Source organism: Schistocerca nitens, chromosome 6, assembly GCF_023898315.1.
Source record: "Schistocerca nitens isolate TAMUIC-IGC-003100 chromosome 6, iqSchNite1.1, whole genome shotgun sequence".
In the NCBI taxonomy this organism is placed as follows: domain Eukaryota; kingdom Metazoa; phylum Arthropoda; class Insecta; order Orthoptera; family Acrididae; genus Schistocerca; species Schistocerca nitens.
In genome coordinates, this window is record NC_064619.1 from 391,512,309 (window position 1) to 391,530,207 (window position 17,899).

A 17,899-nucleotide genomic window follows, 5' to 3' on the forward strand; every position below is an offset into this window, starting at 1 on the left:
CGACAAAAGATCTTCGTAGGGTAATGTAGTTAGTAAGTAGGAAGCACCTCACTTTAGGGAGAAGTTTCGATGGTTTGTGCAGATCAGTGCTAAACTGATCCTGTGCTTTTACCAAAGCAGACTGCGGATTGGTGCTTCTACCTGCTGGGTGGAGTTATTTGCTCCACGGGGCCAAAAGGAAAAGGCATGGACCACACATGCCCTCCACGACACCAGCAACCATCAAAGCGTTGACGTTCAGATTTTATTGTACTATTGTTCTGAGTCTCATGTGAGATGGACACATGACAACATCTAGTGGAAACGTAATGCATATGTAGCCAATTCATTAAGAGAAATTAGACTTTCACGTTATAAGAAATGCATTGAGTTCAACTTCTCTGAATGTGTTGTTCCACTAGAACAAAAAAGTCTTTGTCAGCATCTTCAATGTAACAGATCAAAGTTCACAGGAGAGAAGCAGTGTGATGGTTCAAGGGCACTCAATAGCAGGAACCTTGCAACATTGGTATTGAAAGATGACTGAGAGAAAAAGTAAGAGAAGCAAGAGACCTTGCAAGATATGGAAGATATGGATCAACTACTGGACTGTTTCAATGGCCTATTCACAACACCCCCCCCCCCCCCATTAAGGAGAAAAACATCAAGGCAACTAGGCCTGTAACAGGTTTATCCTATTTCATTAGAGGCAGAGCCACCTGTTAAAGCAGCCATCTCACATACCAACTCTGCTGCAATTTCCTCACATCTTTTATGTGGGCATGACCATCATCCAGATCAACACCACGATGAATGGCAACTGCTAAACACTGGCCAAGAAGAGGCTTTACCAGCTAGTGGTCAAACACTTTCCTGGGCACAACATGTCCAAGTCCAATGGCTGCTTCACAAACTGTGCCATCTGTATCCTCAGCTTTTCTGAACCTTGTAGATGGCAGTTATCCTTGCAGTACATCCTTTGCTCCCATAATCCTTCTGGTCTCAGTCTCTGCTAAACCACTTCAGCCACACTGTCAACCCAACAGTCTCCTACTCCTCTATCCTGTCACCCCCTCCCATCTCAAGCCACCATGTTATTGTGATTGGGCCCTACACAAACTCATGTCTCCAGTTCCCATGTGTTACCCCCCCCCCCCCTCCCCACCACACATGTATATCCCACACAACATCTGCCTCCCTCCATTCCAAGCCACTGCCTTCCCCTCACTAAACCCTCCTCATACAGAGGTGTGTGTGTGTGTGTGTGTGTGTGTGTGTGTGTGTGTGTGTGTGTGTGTGTGTGTTCTCTAGCTTGTTAAACTTCCCCCCCCCCCCCCCCCCCCCGAAAGCTATCAGGTTTTCATTCACTTTGTGTACTTGTCAGTACTTCTGTGAATTCATTGTTGATTTCTGCTATTTTCTTTCTAATGAGTTGATCACACTTTATTTTAATCTTGTTACAACTGATTCTAGGTCTGCTTGTAAAGTTGCCCTGTTAAGTTCTTTCCTTCATTGCTGAAGTTTTTTGCTCCAGATATAAACAGTATAAAGGCAACAGCAGAACCAAGATGGTTCAGATATGTTTCATTAATACATATTACTTTGCTCTTTTCCAAGTAATGAATCTTAAAACTTTATCCAAGTCTGCTAAGAACAGTTCTGATGATATAACCCCCAGTGCCAGAGTCCTTTCTTAGTTTTGAATATGCCATTATATCCACGTGAAATCCAACAGAAGTTACAAGATTATCAAGTACATTTTTCATGACACTGACACAGATTGAATCGAAGCTTTTTCCTCAGGGGCTTTTAGTAGAGATTTTATTGAAGCTTAGCCAGAAACCTTCTAAATATATATGAATCTCACACAAAAACTTTAACACTCATTGCTCAGTTCCATAAATTACATCACACTCAATAAGTAGCCTAATATACTATGCCCACTTCTAAAATTTGCTTGATTAAAATTCAATCTTTTCCTGTGTAATTCTCCAAACTGACTAGGTTCAGTTCAGCTGTAAACACTGACTGATTTTAATCAGTGTTACGTGTATGTGGTGTCATCAAGTATTGAGAGCAGTGCAAGAAATACCAACCACCATAGAGGTACTGCACAGCAAAGTGGTGTCAAGAGATGTCAATGAGATGGTAGGAAGTGACCATGTCTCCTGTAGTTCCGAAGTGCCACCACTGCACCTCTGCCATGAAATAGCATTGCCAGAGGTCAGGAGGGCATTTCTGTTCATGGTCAGATATTACCCACTTCCAGGAAGTTCCTGTTGGAGTAAAGCCATTGTTCTTCACCATGACACAGCCTGTGTCAGCCATCGGGGAGTGAAGAGACTTCTGTCTCCTGTGAATGGTGCCTACACACCAACGCTATCAGAACTGTGTCAACAATTGTCTATGAACTTATGTGTTCTAGTGACTATAATGAAGCCACAATATGGCCATTCTGAACTTGTATCAATTCGCCACTCAGTAATTGTGGCTCATTCAGTGTGTTCTGAATTACAAGTCCATGTGTGCACTTTTGTAGCTACATCCCAGCCTGGTCAGCAAAGATAAGTTTTGTTGTAATTAATAAAGTATTATTTATTCAGAGTGACCAACAGCCTAGTGCAGTGCTAACACTGGTTCCTGTCAGATCAAAGAAATTAAGCACTATTGGGCTTGTCTAACTCATGGATGGGTGACTGTCCAGTCTGCCAAGCATTGTCAGCAAGAAGGGTGCACTCAGCCCTTGTGAGGCAAATTGAGGAGCTGCTTGATCAAGAAGTAGTGGCTCTGGTCACCAACACTGACAACAGCCAGGAGAGCAGATTGCTGATCCCACACCCCTCCATATCTGCATCCAGTGATATCTATAAGCTGAGGATGACAAGGCATTTGATCAGTACCAATGGATCTTCCAAGACCTGTTTGGATGGAGTTTAGTTTAGTTTTGTAGAGTGTTCTTATTAACTGCATTATTACTAGCCACCTCAGTTTCCAAGGAGTTGGACACAACAAGCTGTATGTGGATGTGAAGGAGGTTTAGCACGGTAAACTGTCAGCAAATAAAATATCAGAAAAAATATGATGAAGAACATAAAATAAACTTGTACAAGAAAGGAAAAGAATAAAGCTGCAATGGGAAAGAAATTTATGACAATATTGAATTAACACATTAACAGAGCATAATGGTAAACAGGTAAATTATCTGTCACTATGCAACATAATTGTTACTTGAAAACATGTATGCAGTGGGAATGGTATTAAGAAATGAATATTCTGATTGAGAATTATTTTTTGCAGTGGCACTTTGTAAGTTAAGCAAGATTTGTTTCATGTACACAGCATCTTGAAATATTTGTATGTTCTGATGAATAATCACGAGGATGCAGAATGGCTCACCAGTACCATTGACAGACAAATTTTAAATTTCAGAACAGTTAGCTTGTTCCTCTGGAAGAAAAGATCCTTAGGTTTGGGAGAGTTGGGAAGGAGGGGTATATCCCTCAGGCCCCACACTGGAAGAGACTGACCTGTTGTAACGATTGTAGTATCACCCTTTTCTTGTAACTTTTTATCTTTTAGGGCAAATGTTTATGCTTAACTGCACAAATGGTCGAAATGGATCAAAGACTCATTACGACTGTATGTGTGTGTGTGTGTGTGTGTGTGTGTGTGTGTGAGAGAGAGAGAGAGAGAGAGAGAGAGAGAGAGAGAGAGAGAGAGAGAGAGAGAGAGAGATTATCTCTGACTCATGATACAAAACTCTGTGGATATAATGTGAACATTATGTGTACTATACACTTACTTACTTCTGATTTCGCAATTCAGGAGAGGAAATGGTTGGTATGGTCACAGCTGAACTGTAATTAGTGGCATTGTTGGAAGCTGCCATTTTGAATACAGAATGTAATTTGATTAATTATGATAATATCTTGCATCATAAAAGAGGATAATATATGAAATGTAGGTATGAAGATCATTTATGGAAAAATATAATTTCATGAATGAAATATTTTTTTTTTTAACTCTCCCTTGTTTATGGCTCAGAACATTATTTGGTGTGACATAACTCATAGGGAACCTTGTATCCTGGGAAACCAGTAAAGCCTGCACCATGGTTGTTTATGCTCTATTTTGAGAGATTAGTTTCTGCAGTTTTATTGAAATTAACACACAACTTGAACACTGATTCCCGTGCTGCAGAGTGAGTACATCATAGCATCCAAGACGGCCTGCCCATGGATTATATTTGTGCCTTTGACTATTTTAAGAATTTTCAGAGTCAATAATCACCAGAATTATGCAGAGCCACAAAAATTTTATTCCAGATCCTGACTTTGATATCGAGAGTCGTACAGAGTACAGTTATGAAGTGTAACTGCCATTTACATACCATTAATCATTCTACTTTATAGACTTGACAGTTCAAAGAGGAATTAAATTAATACTTGGGAGTATGGGAGATATGTGTGTTAAAAATAATGGAGAAGCAACTCCTCTCACACAGAAATTTCCGTTCAAGTAACCAGATATTATTCAGTCATAATAATTTAACTTCAGTTTAATGGGGAGAGAAGTTAAAGGACGACTGGAGATAAAATGACTTGAGAAGGTTTGAGACAGATGATCATATGTAAGGGATTCTAAGTAAGAGGTATGTAAGGAAAAATGAGTATATCTTTCTATTTAGTAGCCGTATAAAATTCAACCTCTGGATGGTAGGTTCTGCACATTTAGTAAAATGGAATTTCCATTCTTTAACCTAGCTTTCCAGTGTCATTCTTAATTTTTCCCACACAAAACTGGGTGAAGCTTATAACAGAAATTTGTTCCTCTCAGTTGTATGATTTTGGTATTTCCAGTTTCAGTACATTGTGATTTCCATGCGAAGTGTCAACACTGAAGCCTCAAGATTGAAAGAGATGCACTTCAGATCATACTGCATCAAAGTTAGGTATACAAATAATTGAACTTATTATTTAAAAACATTAATCTTCTAATTGTGTCATTCCACTATTTGTTAGTATTAAGGCTTTTATTTAAAAATCTGTTTATTGAATTGTAAGAACATAGAGCTATCATAACATGTAAGACTATTAAAACGATGCATATTTGTGCAGCCAGCAGGTTATTATTGAAACAAAATGTTATAAGTCAGTCAGTAGATGCTGTTTTGGATTGTGGGTGAAAACTGACCATGTAGTAATAAAAAAAAAATTGCATGATTCGGCAAGAAACAGTAAAGACACAGATGCCAAAGAATGATGATGGAACATTTTAGTGGTCTCACACAAGGAATTCCTGGAACATGTGAAAGCATTGGAGACTGTGAAACTGTAAGTTACAATTAACTGCCAATTCAAAATATTGAAGATATGTGTAGTGATAGTGCCTGCAATTAACAACCCATCTGAGTGACACAGAATCATAAACTATATGTTTCAGATGACTACAGGACTGTTTCCAGTTGTTTCAGTTTAATCCCCAAATTTTTAAAAATTAATGTTTCTGAAGTGAACATAATTAACAATACCTCCCTTGAGACAAAATTAGCAGCAACTGTTTTATCTTTCAAGCTGAATTCAAATACACATGATATGAAAATGGTACCTACATATCCAATAAGATTTTGGTGTATTATCTGTTTTGACTGCAACTGATGTAACAAGGTGGAACGTAACAAACATCATTACTTCTGTTACAGAGAGAGACCTTAATGGTAATAAATTGCTTTGATTTAATTCTCATGTTATAAAAACAATTTTATATGCTTCTTGCACACTTTTGTAGAAAGTGCAGCAGCCTCTCAAATACAATTTCAATACAAGTGGTGTAAAGTGTTAGTATTCTACACATGCATATAATTGATATTTTTGTAAATAATAGATTTCAGCTATCAGCCGTCCTTTTTAAATTTTATTGGCAGATCTAGATTTCAGCTAGAAACTAGCCATTCTCAATGAACTATCATTTTTGATCAATGCATGTAATGCCTGTTGGTTGAGCTTCATCCACAGTTGATTGAATACTGTGAATGAAGCCCAGCCAACAGGCATTGCATACATTGATAAAAAAATGATAGAGCATTGAGAATGGCTAGTTTCTAGCTGAAATCTAGATCTGCCAATAAAATTTAAAAAGGACAACTGATAGCTGAAATCTTTTGTTTACAAGTCAATATAACAGTCGCTGCGTGCAACAGCCTTCTGAATGGAAGGTAGCCTGATGAATTGATATTTTGTTTTATCTTGTGTTGTAATTGTCTTATTTGATGAATAAGACATGACAAAAGTCTAGAAGTAGGTGAGCAATAAAGGTTGATTAGCATATTACTAAATAGTGTGGGTGACAGAACATCATTCCAAGAGAAGTGGGAAGTACTGTGTGTACGATGCTCCTCATTACCGGAAATGATGATATGAAATCCTGGTCATACTGCTGAGGACGACCAAGGTGCAAGACCTATTTTATACACCCATTCAGCACACTGTAAAGGGACATCTTTCTCCAACATTACCTATCTTCAACAGAAGTTATTGATACCAAAAATACTTTCTACCTTTTAAACAGATTAATATTATCTCAGCTGTTTTTCTAAAAGCATTTCATGCAATTTTGTACATGATATGGTACATTTGAAGCTATAATCCATAAAAAGAAATTACTTTATTTTTGTTGTTACAATTCTTTTAGAAACATTTGAAATTATGAAATATCTGACACGTCTAAAATTCCTATTATTAACTGTGCAATTGGATGATATTTAACAAATTTATTTCTGGATACATTTATAAAATAATGATATAGATTAATAGAAAGTGACTTGTCAAGATAGTTTGTAAACTATTTGGAATATTGTTAGTACCACAGAATCAATAGTAGTGGGCATGTTTCTGTTGTGATCAGACACATTTTTAATTTTGGAAATAACAATGAGATTTCTGATTTTAAAGTGGGAATTGTAAAGTTAGTGTGATATAGAAAGATGTGATAGCAAAAAAAAATTCAGAAACAGAAATTATGGAGCAGGCTTACTTCAGCATTATCATGTCAATTGGAACCACGAGACCCTATAAAATGAAATAAAAAATTCTGCTTTAAGAATCGACCCAAAGACATGAAGAACTTGCACCAACTACAAGAAAAAAAGGTAAGTAAAAAAGTTTATTGTACATCTTACTCCTCTCAATGCTTATTAAAAAAAGTTAATTTTGAAGTGAGTGACAATCAACAAATGATGTGAAGCAGGGATAAGATTACAACATCTGACACCACAACAGTCATAGGCTTATCCTGTTGTACAAGAATCATTTTATGTGGGCATGACCATAAATGAGCTGTCCAGCTGAATGAATGCCCGCCACTAAACTGTGTCATAGAGCAGAGTTGACTATCCCCAGTAATGGAACTTGCTGCTGACCATAGCACATTTGATTTCAGTGGTTGCTTCATACCTGCTATCTGGATCCTTCATCCCAACACCAACTTCTTGGAATTTCATAGATGGAAACTGTCCTTAGAAACACATCTTTCAATCCTGTACCTGTTGGCAGAAATCTCTTGGAATTACATACATGGGAAGTGTCCTTTGAACACAACCTTCTACTCTGTAATCATCCTGGGCTCAATCTCTGCTATCCCCCCCCCCCCCCCCCCCACACACACACACACTACATTCATTGCCACCCCTGCTCCTTGAACCACAATGCACTCATACACTCAACTCCACAGTCTCCATCTTCTTTTGGTCTATTTATCCCTCCTACTCTACTCCTCCACATTGTTATGTGCCAAACACGACTTTCCCTGCCTAGGATCAGAGCCTGCTTACCAGTGGCATTTCCAATGACATGCACCTGATGAATCTCTCTGCCAGCCATCAGCTATCTTTCTTTATGCTACCCTCTTTCCTTCCACTTCATCCCACACAGCCCCTCATCCCAGTCATCTGCAGTACTGGCATAATTTAATCAACTCAAACAATGTAGCAAAAAAGTGTGTGTGTCTATATGTGTGTATTCTATAGCTCTCAAACAGAATTTATCAGAAAGGTAGCAACTTCCTCAGTCTTATTTATGGGTGTATAATCAGCTCAGCATCTCAGTTGTTGAGTGATTTGTTATCTTCATTCCACAAACTGTAAATGAATTGTATACTGCAAAAAGTTACTCATGATCAGGACCATAAAGTCTAATGCATTACCAAAAGCAAAATAGAAAAAATAACATTTAAAAAAATATATGAAGTTAGTTATAAAGAAAATACTGCATTTTGAACAAACCCATGGATAAGTAAAAAAATATGTCTTTCATGGAAACGTATAGAAGATTAATAAATAAAAAGGATGGACTGAAAAGAGTTCTTTTAATGCTATCAAAATACCACTTGAAAATAACTTAAATGTAACACAAACATGCAGATACCTAAAATAAGCTAGTACCAGTATCATACTAGAACCAGAACAGCGGAAGATGGGAATGATTATAAGTAAAAAAAATTACGGTGTACATCTCAGATGATTCAAGTGTGAAAGTTGTGTTGAACAGCTTCTTTGATTGTTGTGCCCTGAGATTGGAGCAGTATGCATACAAACTAATAAGAGGATTTAAAGTTTCCAGATCACCAGTAGCAACTATTATAAATTCTATCAAGTAATTGGAGAGAGACTACTGATAGGATTAAAAGAAAATATGCCATTGATACATCAAGCAAAACTTGTGTTCAGTGTTTGGGAGCTTACACTAGCTTACAAAATGTGTAGTAGAAGTATTTGTAAAAAAAAAATTGAAACCCTTGACATAGATTTTTTGTAGGTTCTTAGAACATTCTGAGCTCAAATGTAATGACGTATCTTGAACAGAAGATCTCCATGCCAACTAGCATGGATTCTGAAAAGATCGATCGTGTGAAATCCAACTCACACTTTTCTGACATGACATTCTGAAAACCATGGATCAAGGCAGTTAGGTACATACATTATTTCTTGATTTCCAAAATGCATTTGACTCAATACCACACCTATGCTTATTATCAAGAGTCTGATCACAAGGGTTACGAAACAAAATTTGTTACTGGATTAAAGATTTCTTGACCGGTACGTACAGTGTATTATCATGGATGGAGAGCTATCAACAGAAATAGAAGTATCTTCAGGTATGTGCAAAAGAAATGTGTTGGGAACCTTGCTTTTCTTTATGTATATTAATGTCCTGGTAGACAATATTAATTATAGCCTCATGATCTCCACAGATGAGGCAATTAGCTGCAATGAAATATTGCCTGAAAAAAGCTACACAAATATTCAGACATATCTTGATGCAAAGATTGACAACTTGCTGTAAATGTTTGGAAATGTAGAATTTAGCACTTCATAAAATGAATAAATATGCTATCCTATGATTGCAATATCAATGAGTCACAGCTGGAATCAGTTATCTCACACAAATACCAGAGTATAACAATTTGTAGGATATTAACTGGAACAACCACAGAGGACCAGTCATAAATAAAAAAGGTGGCAGACTTCGGTTTATTGGTAGAATACCCAGAAATACAGTCAGCCTACAAAAGAGATTGGTTAAGAAACATTCACATAACACAGTCTAGAATATAACTCAACTGAGTGGGTCTTGTACCAAATAGGACTAACAGGGGCTATTGAACATATACAGAGAAGGGTAGCACAAGTGGTCACAGGTTTTTTTTCTTGAAGTTTTCCTGGTGGATGAAATATTCCATCCTTTTTGGGGTGCATCTCAGATATTATTAAATCTTATGCAAGTTAGTAATGTCCCAGACGCACTCTTGAAAAATGATGGAATATGGACACAGGTTTGCTTAACTCAAGAGACATCATCATGGTGATGTTGAAAAAACTGAACTGGCAGATTATTCAGAATTGATGCAAACTACTTGTGAAAATGTATTTACAAAGTAGCAATAAAACTTTAAGTGATGAATCTATGATTGTATTACAACTCCCTGTAGGGACCATGAAGAAAAGATTAAACGAATTATAACATGCAGAGACATTTAAGCGATAATGCTTCCCATCCTTCATAAGTGAATGGAGCACTATTGTTTGTAGCATATGAACACAAACATAGATTTTGGAGATTAATTATGGGTGGAAACTTCAATATTGTTTTTCTATGTGTAATATCAATTGATGATGACTAGAATTGTTAGTTTCCAGGTGTGAATTACTACTTGATATAAGTTTTTCACTGATTGGAGGTCACAGTGACACAGAGACTGACAGCTTATTCTAGGACCTAAAACAGATAGGTTATTGAGATACAAATCTGATATCAAATAGTTTTTGTGACAATTATGGTCAAGTAATGTTAATAGAATATGTCAATTTCTTAGATGCAGACAATAAAATGGTATGGAAAAGAAACACAACTAATGACTCAAGTCACAATGTTGAAAAATAAATTACAGGAAAAAAAGTATTGTTGATAAAAAAATTTAGCTCTTTCTTAAATATATTCCTTCACAATCTGAGTCCTGGTCTCTGCTACAACAAACAAGGGTAAACTGAAAGTGAGGCAGGGGCAAGAGATGGGTATCACACATGAATGAAGTAAAAATGAAATGATTGTACGACATTTATTGGCCAGGATATCCTCTTCAGGGTTTGGCCCCATATTGCAATTTGACCATTTAAGTGACTTGCATGTCAATGATGATGAAAATGATGATGAAGGACACACAACACCCAGTCCCCTGCTGGGAATTGAGCCCAGGACCCCTTGCATGGTAGGCAGTAACGCTATAGGTGTGTTATGGAGATGGACATGGATGAAGTATCTTCATATGAAGAAGGGAAACTTCTCCCTAATTCAGAGGACAAGCTGTAACCAAGAGTTGACACTCGATTACCACAAATTCTGTACAATCTTTTAGCCTGTAACCAAATACAGGATTATTATAAGAAATGAACAAATAAAAACAAAGACACCAACAAAATTCTGTTGCAAAATGATATCTGCAGCAGAAATGATGCTACATTGGAATAATTAGCTACCTAAGTCAATATTCTTCCTCAAAGTGGAATCATACCAAATTTAAAGGCAGCAGATTTTCTGATAGGCACAAATCTGATAAATATGCTATAGTAACAGCCATCTATAAAAAGGGAAATAAGAATTATAGATTACAGTTTACTGTGCCTTTGAAATTTTTAGAGAAATAAGACTACATTGAAACATTACTTCATTTTTCACAGTGTAGCAGGCTAACTGACTCCCTCTTTAGCTTGTGTAAGGGATTTTCTACAGACAATGCTGTATGAGAATGGTATGGTAAAAAAGCAAGACAAATTTTTGTTTGATAAACAATTCTCCTTACTTCTGAATACAATCTCTTTTGAGAGATATATATTTGGTCCAGTGGTCCTCCAGCTTTTTCATCCCATCAGCAAAATTGGTTTTGTCAGACAATACAAAATACTCATTGGCTGCAACTATTACTTTCTCATTTGATGAAAATTCCTTCCCAGAAAGCCAAAGTTTCAAGGGAGATATCACTTGAGGCTAAGTCTGGTGAAAATGATGGATGAGGAACCAAGTCAAAGCCTAATTCATGCTCTTTCAACATTGTTATCACTAATGTATGGAATGGTGCAGTATCCTGGTGAAAAGAGCATTTTTTGCATAGAAACCTTGATCTTTTTTCAGGCAACACAAGTTTAAAATGATCTAACAAAGAAGTGTAACAGGTTCCAGTTATGGTTCTGCCTTTTTCCAAGTAATTTTTGAGGATTATTCCTTAGGAATCCCAAGAAATTGTGGCAAACACTCTACCAGCCTTGCCTTATTCAGTGCACTTTCACCAGCCATTGTCTATTGTTTGCTGTGTAATCATGGTTCCAGGTTTCATCAACAGTCACAAATCAGTGAAAAATGTCTTGATTGTGATTAAACATCACCACACATTACGTTGAAATATTGTGCCAGATGCACTTTTGGTCAACTGTGAGCAATTGCAGCACCAATCTCACATACATCTCCTTCATAGCTAATTCCCCATCCAGGTTATTATGCACTTGCTCAACTGAGATGCCTACAGTCTAAAAAACTTCACAAATTTTTATTTGGTGGTCTTGCATTACCATATCATGGACATTGTCAGTGACTTCCTTTGTGGTGACCTCAAATGGATGGTGTAATGAAAATGATCTAGTCAGAACGTTTTCATTACACCATTCATTTGAGGTCACCACAAAGGAAGTCACTGACAATACAGATCATGTTCTATGTACCATGTGTAATTTCTAATACAAGATTTCTTTCACAGATTTTGTGATAGTCTTTCATTAAATGTCATAAATTTTGCAAACATTTCTTATAAAAAATTGTCTTGATTGTTTTGATGAACATAGATGTCAGAGAGTTATGTAACCAATGTCTTGTTATCTTTATACTTAACAATCTATGGACTATCAGTGGGTAAAGTAAGTTGGCGACGGGTGAAGTAAATTGGCGACAGTGGAGTAGTCTGTGGAGAGGAGTTGTGGATAGCTGCATGGAATCAAAGTTTGTTGAGTGTTGCCCATTTTGTCTAAGTAACAATGCTCAAAAGTATATTTTTATAATTATGAACCACAAAGAAAAAGTGTTATTTAAAATCTGTGAAACAATTTCAAGAATATATCAACAAAGTGAAAACTGAAATGTGTTAATTGTTTTGATTAGAAATGACACAACAAGATCAAAGCTGTGAACTCTTTCAAATCCAAATATTTTATCAATATTCTACAGGAAAATGAGAAGACCTCTGGACGTCAGCCGACAGAAATGACGGAGAAGAAATTTATCAGCTAAGTACCAATTATGTTGAACTATCAACATTTATGAAGTTTTTACCATGTGCTGTTAAGAAAGACAAAGTATATGTCCTGAAAATCAGCAGAGATAAAATTTATATAATTAATTTCTACCAGTAATTCTAGTGTGTACGGTCATAATGGGCAGTCTTCATAAATAAATAAGTAATTGTGTCTCTTGTTAAAGTTAGCACACAGATCCACACATTCTTTGTGTTGTATTATTATTCTGTTTGTGGTACTACTTGGGCAGTATGCAGCTCTTAGATTTTTCCAGCAGATGCCTTTATGTCACAGAAAATATAGCACAGATGTTTCAGTTCCATCTGGATTTTGTAGGGATTAAGGTTATTCAGGAAAGAACATTTATCAACAATGTATAAAAGAAAACTGTTCGTAAAATACTGTGACTGATTTTAGCTTCTATGAGATATCGACACAGACGATATTTTGTATAAGTTCATGCAGTAAATGCTTACTATTATTTAATGCTGTAGATAATTACTTACAGTATGAAGAAGAATATAACAATGAATAAATTTGAAAGGAAGATACTTCAAAAATAATACTAGTAAATTCTCACAATTTTTCTCCCAAATACCATAAACTTTGGGATTGGGTCTGTTCCTGTTCCCAACTGACATAATGGAATTTCCAATGATTTTAAAAGACTGTTCAAAATGCATAATGTTTGCTTATGAATAAGGCCCCAAATGCAACCATACCATAAACAGCAAATTATAACTGCTTCATAGTGAATAGTTTATTTTAATCTCACTGACATTACAGTGACTAAAAAAAATACAATTGATTTGCTGATCCACTCTTCTTCTTACATTAAATGTAGCATTGTGTATAAAATTATATGGGCCCTGGTAGGACAGCAAGTTAAATTGGAACCAATACATGGATAAACATGTTCAACATGTTTTGCACTTAGAAAATTTTCTCACTGCATCAAATTGAAGATTAATTAGCTAACTTTTTCCACATACATTGACAACCTATTAACATATTCAGTTTTCTACTTGGGGAATGTATCTAAATAAAGGAAAGTGACACTTTAGAAAATGTGAGCAGTGTGAAGACTATGTAAAATGAGTAACTGTACAGGCACTTCAAAAATTTGGAATTCTTACACTCTCTTTCCATAGATTTATTCCTTAATGGTACTTTTTGTTATAAATAAAAATCATTTTCTATTGAACAGTGTGTTTAAGAAGAGTTTTTTCCAAACTAATGGGGAGGGAGAGGGGTGGTTGGTGGGCTAGTGGTGATGGTGCTGTTGCTGTTGGTGGTGGTGATGGTGGTGGTGGTGAAAGGAAGGTACAAGGAGCTACTTCAACCCTGTTCTAAGACACATGTGTGTGTGGTCTTCAGTCCTGAGACTGGTTTGATGCAGCTCTCCATGCTACTCTATCCCGTGCGAGCTTCTCCATCTCCCAGTACCTACCGCAACCTACATCCTTCTGAATCTGCTTAGTGTATTCATCTCTTGGTCTCCCTCTAGAATTTTTACCCTCCACGCTGCCCTCCAATACTAAACTGGTGATCCCTTGATGCCTCAGAATATGTCCTACCAACCGATCCCTTCTTCTAGTCAAGTTGTGCTACAAACTTCTCTTCTTCCCAATCCTATTCAATTCTTCCTCATTAGTTATGTGATCTACCCATCTAATCTTCAGCATTCTTCTGTAGCACCACATTTTGAAAGCTTCTATTCTCTTCTTGTCCAAACTATTTATCGTCTATGTTTCGCTTCCGTACATGGCTACACTCCATACAAATACTTTCAGAAATGACTTCCTGACACTTAAATCAATACTCGATGTTAACAAATTTCTCTTCTTCAGAAACGCTTTCCTTGCCATTGCCAGTCTACATTTTATATCCTCTCTACTTCGACCATCATCAGTTATTTTGCTCCCCAAATACCAAAACTCCTTTACTACTTTAAGTGTCTCTTTTCCTAATCTAATTCCCATATGACACATATGGCTGCCAAATCCTCTTCATCACAATACCTGGATAAATCAATTATCTCCCAGAAAAATCACATCTAGTAAATGATAGTGTTAAAATCATTGGATTGTTGGGCTGATTGGAGTTTGTATGCTTCGCACAAAAATTTAAGGTTTCAGTGGCATGGAAGAAAAGACTTACTGAGTTTGATAAAGTGTTGGATACAGAACTAGCTGAATCTCAGGACTGTTTGTTTCAAATATTTTAATATAGGAATCTTAAGCTTTTGCACATCACCAAAGTCCTTAATGAAGGTTAATTGTCACTGTGCCATCAATCATTAATGACTTGATATGGTCTAGGTTGGAAATACGTGCCTCTTACCTAAATAGAACATCCATACTTGTATGCTAAATGCATACACAAAGCTGGCAAGTATTTTACTTATGCAGCTTATGATGCCAATTAAGGAATCATCTAGTTTTAGGGTCCTGCTGAACAGGCTGATCAAGATAAGGGTCCCTGAAAATAAATTATTTTCTGTTAATAACAAATATCTACATCTAAATTAATAGAAGATATTGCTTTTGACAATAACTGTGAAACTATGAATTCAGTTTTAATGGCAACATTACTGTTGGTTTATTTACAGTTATACCATACATTAATGAGCAAAACAGTAACTTTCAATATTCATGGAGCCCTTTGGAGTTACAGAGGAGAATGATTATCTTTGTACCAGGTAAGATTATAAAAAACAATATCTTGATCACATGCTCCTTTATTCATTTTGATAACAAGTTTTGGCTTTGCAGAAAAGTGTATCTCTGGAATTTTGTTTCAACTTGGAGGCAGTCATTAGAGCTGCTGGCTGTGAACATGCAACCTCTAATAAATTATGACTGAGACACTGACCTTTACACTCTAACCCAGTTTTATGATATTTTATATCTCTTATTAAAAATCTGATGATTATCATTGTATGTTTCAAGCAAAACTCTTCAGGTAAGACCTTAATCAAATATCCAGTTAAATACAAACCAACAAAATTAACAAATTCAGCATATGCTGAAAAGTAGCTTGCATCCACTTCATCCCAACCAAACCGATTTCTCACAAATAAATACACAACAGTTGCCTCCCCTGTAACAAAATAATCATATTCTTTCAACTGATAACAATAAATCTGTAATCATAAAATAAATTGTGTTTACTTTTGGCTTACCATAACTTGGTCCAAGAACAGCAATAAAAAGTGACAGCAATAACAAAATTCGTAATCTCTGTGTCCCATCTCGTTTTCTTACTGCCACTGAAACTGTCTGAACAACGTGACGCCAATCAAAAAAGTCTTTAAAAAAGCTAGTACCTTTTGGTCTAGCAATTGGTTCTCTTCCTTCCTTAAGGAAGAAAAGTCCATAAAAAATTCCAATAGTGTATGAAAGAGCTGCTGCAGAAAACATTCCATAGAAACCAATTACTTTTAGAAGCACTCCACTTAATAATGTTCCAACTGGTACACACAAAAATACTAAAATGTTCACAATCCCCATACGGAATGTTCTCATTTCAACTGATGTAACATCACCTATGTAACTGAAAACTGCCATTATCATTAACATTGAGCTGCCTGTAAGTGCAGGAAATAATGCCTGCATTATACCAGCAACTTCTAAGGGCCACTCAAAAAAAAAGTACATACATAGTAACAGACCTATGCATGAGAGCAGTTCTCCAACTAGAGGCAGTAACAATAAAGGCTTTCTTCTGGCACGTCGATCACTCCATGATCCTACAAATATAATTAATACAGCTGGAAATGATGATCGTAAAGCATTTCTCCATGTGGCCATTTTAGCAACTAAACGTTGTGCTTCATTATCTTCTTCTTGATAAAAGCTAATATTACGTAAAGTAAGAGCATTACAAACAGTACTACTGTAATTTAAATTCACATGACATGCTTTTTCCAGATTGAAGTTGTCAACTGACAATGAAATAAAAGACATAGGAAGCAAATATAACACTAGTAATGGTTCCACAGTAATATTACTGAAAATATAATTAAGTTTCTGTTTGACTGTCATATTTGGAGGACTCTGTATTGACTGGACATTATGCTCAGAGTTGATTTCCTCCTTTTCTTCATTTTCAGAGCAAACATTTTCCACTGCCATTGAATCACAAGAGACACCTTATGTTATAGAACAGTCTGAGAAAAAATATAACAAATGATCACAAAATTTATTCATTGGAGTAAACATTGCTTAAGAAACTAAAATCTATATAAGAGGTCTTTAAAAGAATTGAAAATTGACTTACCAAGCATAGGCTGTATACAAGGAATACTAACAGATGACTACTCTGTGAGAAGCAGTTACGAGTCTCTGAAGCTTTGGAACAGGTTCTCTCAAGAAAACAAGAAATAAAAAAGAAGATGAGCTTTGTGAGGTACAATATAAGGGAAATGCCTTGATGCTGACCCTTGACCTTTAACAGTAATGGGTATCCAAATTGTCATGTCCTTGAGGAGACTAGAAAGTTGTTACATCACTTCTGATGAGGTGGTTATTTGCCTTTTTTTTTAAGTCTTGGCTCTTAAAGCTGCTGCATATCCCAGGTGTTTTATTATTAACTAGTGGGATGGTGGTGGTGGGGGGGGTGGGGGGTGGCAGAGAGGGGGGGGGAGGGGGGGAGAGGGTAAGATTTAGCAAACATTAAAATGTTCAGCCTATGACAATCTTTAGAGTTATCTACTAACATGGTCACTACTACTACTGTTCAAGATAATGACAGCTTATTTGTGGGCAGTCATGTGTGCAAAGATTTCCGTAGAAAGTATTTTTTCATTCAGAGATATCACAATAAACAGTGGTATGTTGATGGCATGAATCTAAAAACAAGTAAATTGCATGTTTCTGTTCTGAATCTACATCTACATCTACATCCATACTCCGCAAGCCACCTGACGGTGTGTGGCGGAGGGTATCCTGAGTACCTCTATTGGTTCTCCCTTCTATTCCAGTCTCGTATTGTTCGTGGAAAGAAGGATTGTCTGTATGCTTCTGTGTGGGCTCTAATCTCTCTGATTTTATCCTCATGGTCTCTTCGCGAGATATACGTAGGAGG

General features: G+C 36.4%; 1 protein-coding gene across 4 annotated transcripts in view; it reads right to left on the minus strand.

Annotated features, from left to right (window-relative positions):
* Positions 1–17,223, minus strand: part of LOC126263063 (proton-coupled folate transporter-like) — a 266,917-nt gene extending 249,694 nt beyond the window's left edge. For 2 of the 4 annotated variants that reach the window (XM_049960037.1, XM_049960045.1), the window contains exons 1-4: positions 17,093–17,222; positions 15,996–16,982; positions 15,812–15,913; positions 15,155–15,292 (exon numbers count right to left, since the gene is read on the minus strand). In XM_049960037.1, coding sequence (XP_049815994.1) covers positions 15,155–15,292; positions 15,812–15,913; positions 15,996–16,947 — 1,192 coding nt within the window. In that variant the 5' untranslated portion in view covers positions 16,948–16,982; positions 17,093–17,222. Of the gene's footprint in view, positions 1–15,154; positions 15,293–15,811; positions 15,914–15,995; positions 16,983–17,092 lie in introns of all 4 variants that reach the window. The other 2 variants (XM_049960039.1, XM_049960038.1) reach the window with 2 other exon arrangements.
* Positions 17,224–17,899: the final 676 nt, after the last annotated feature.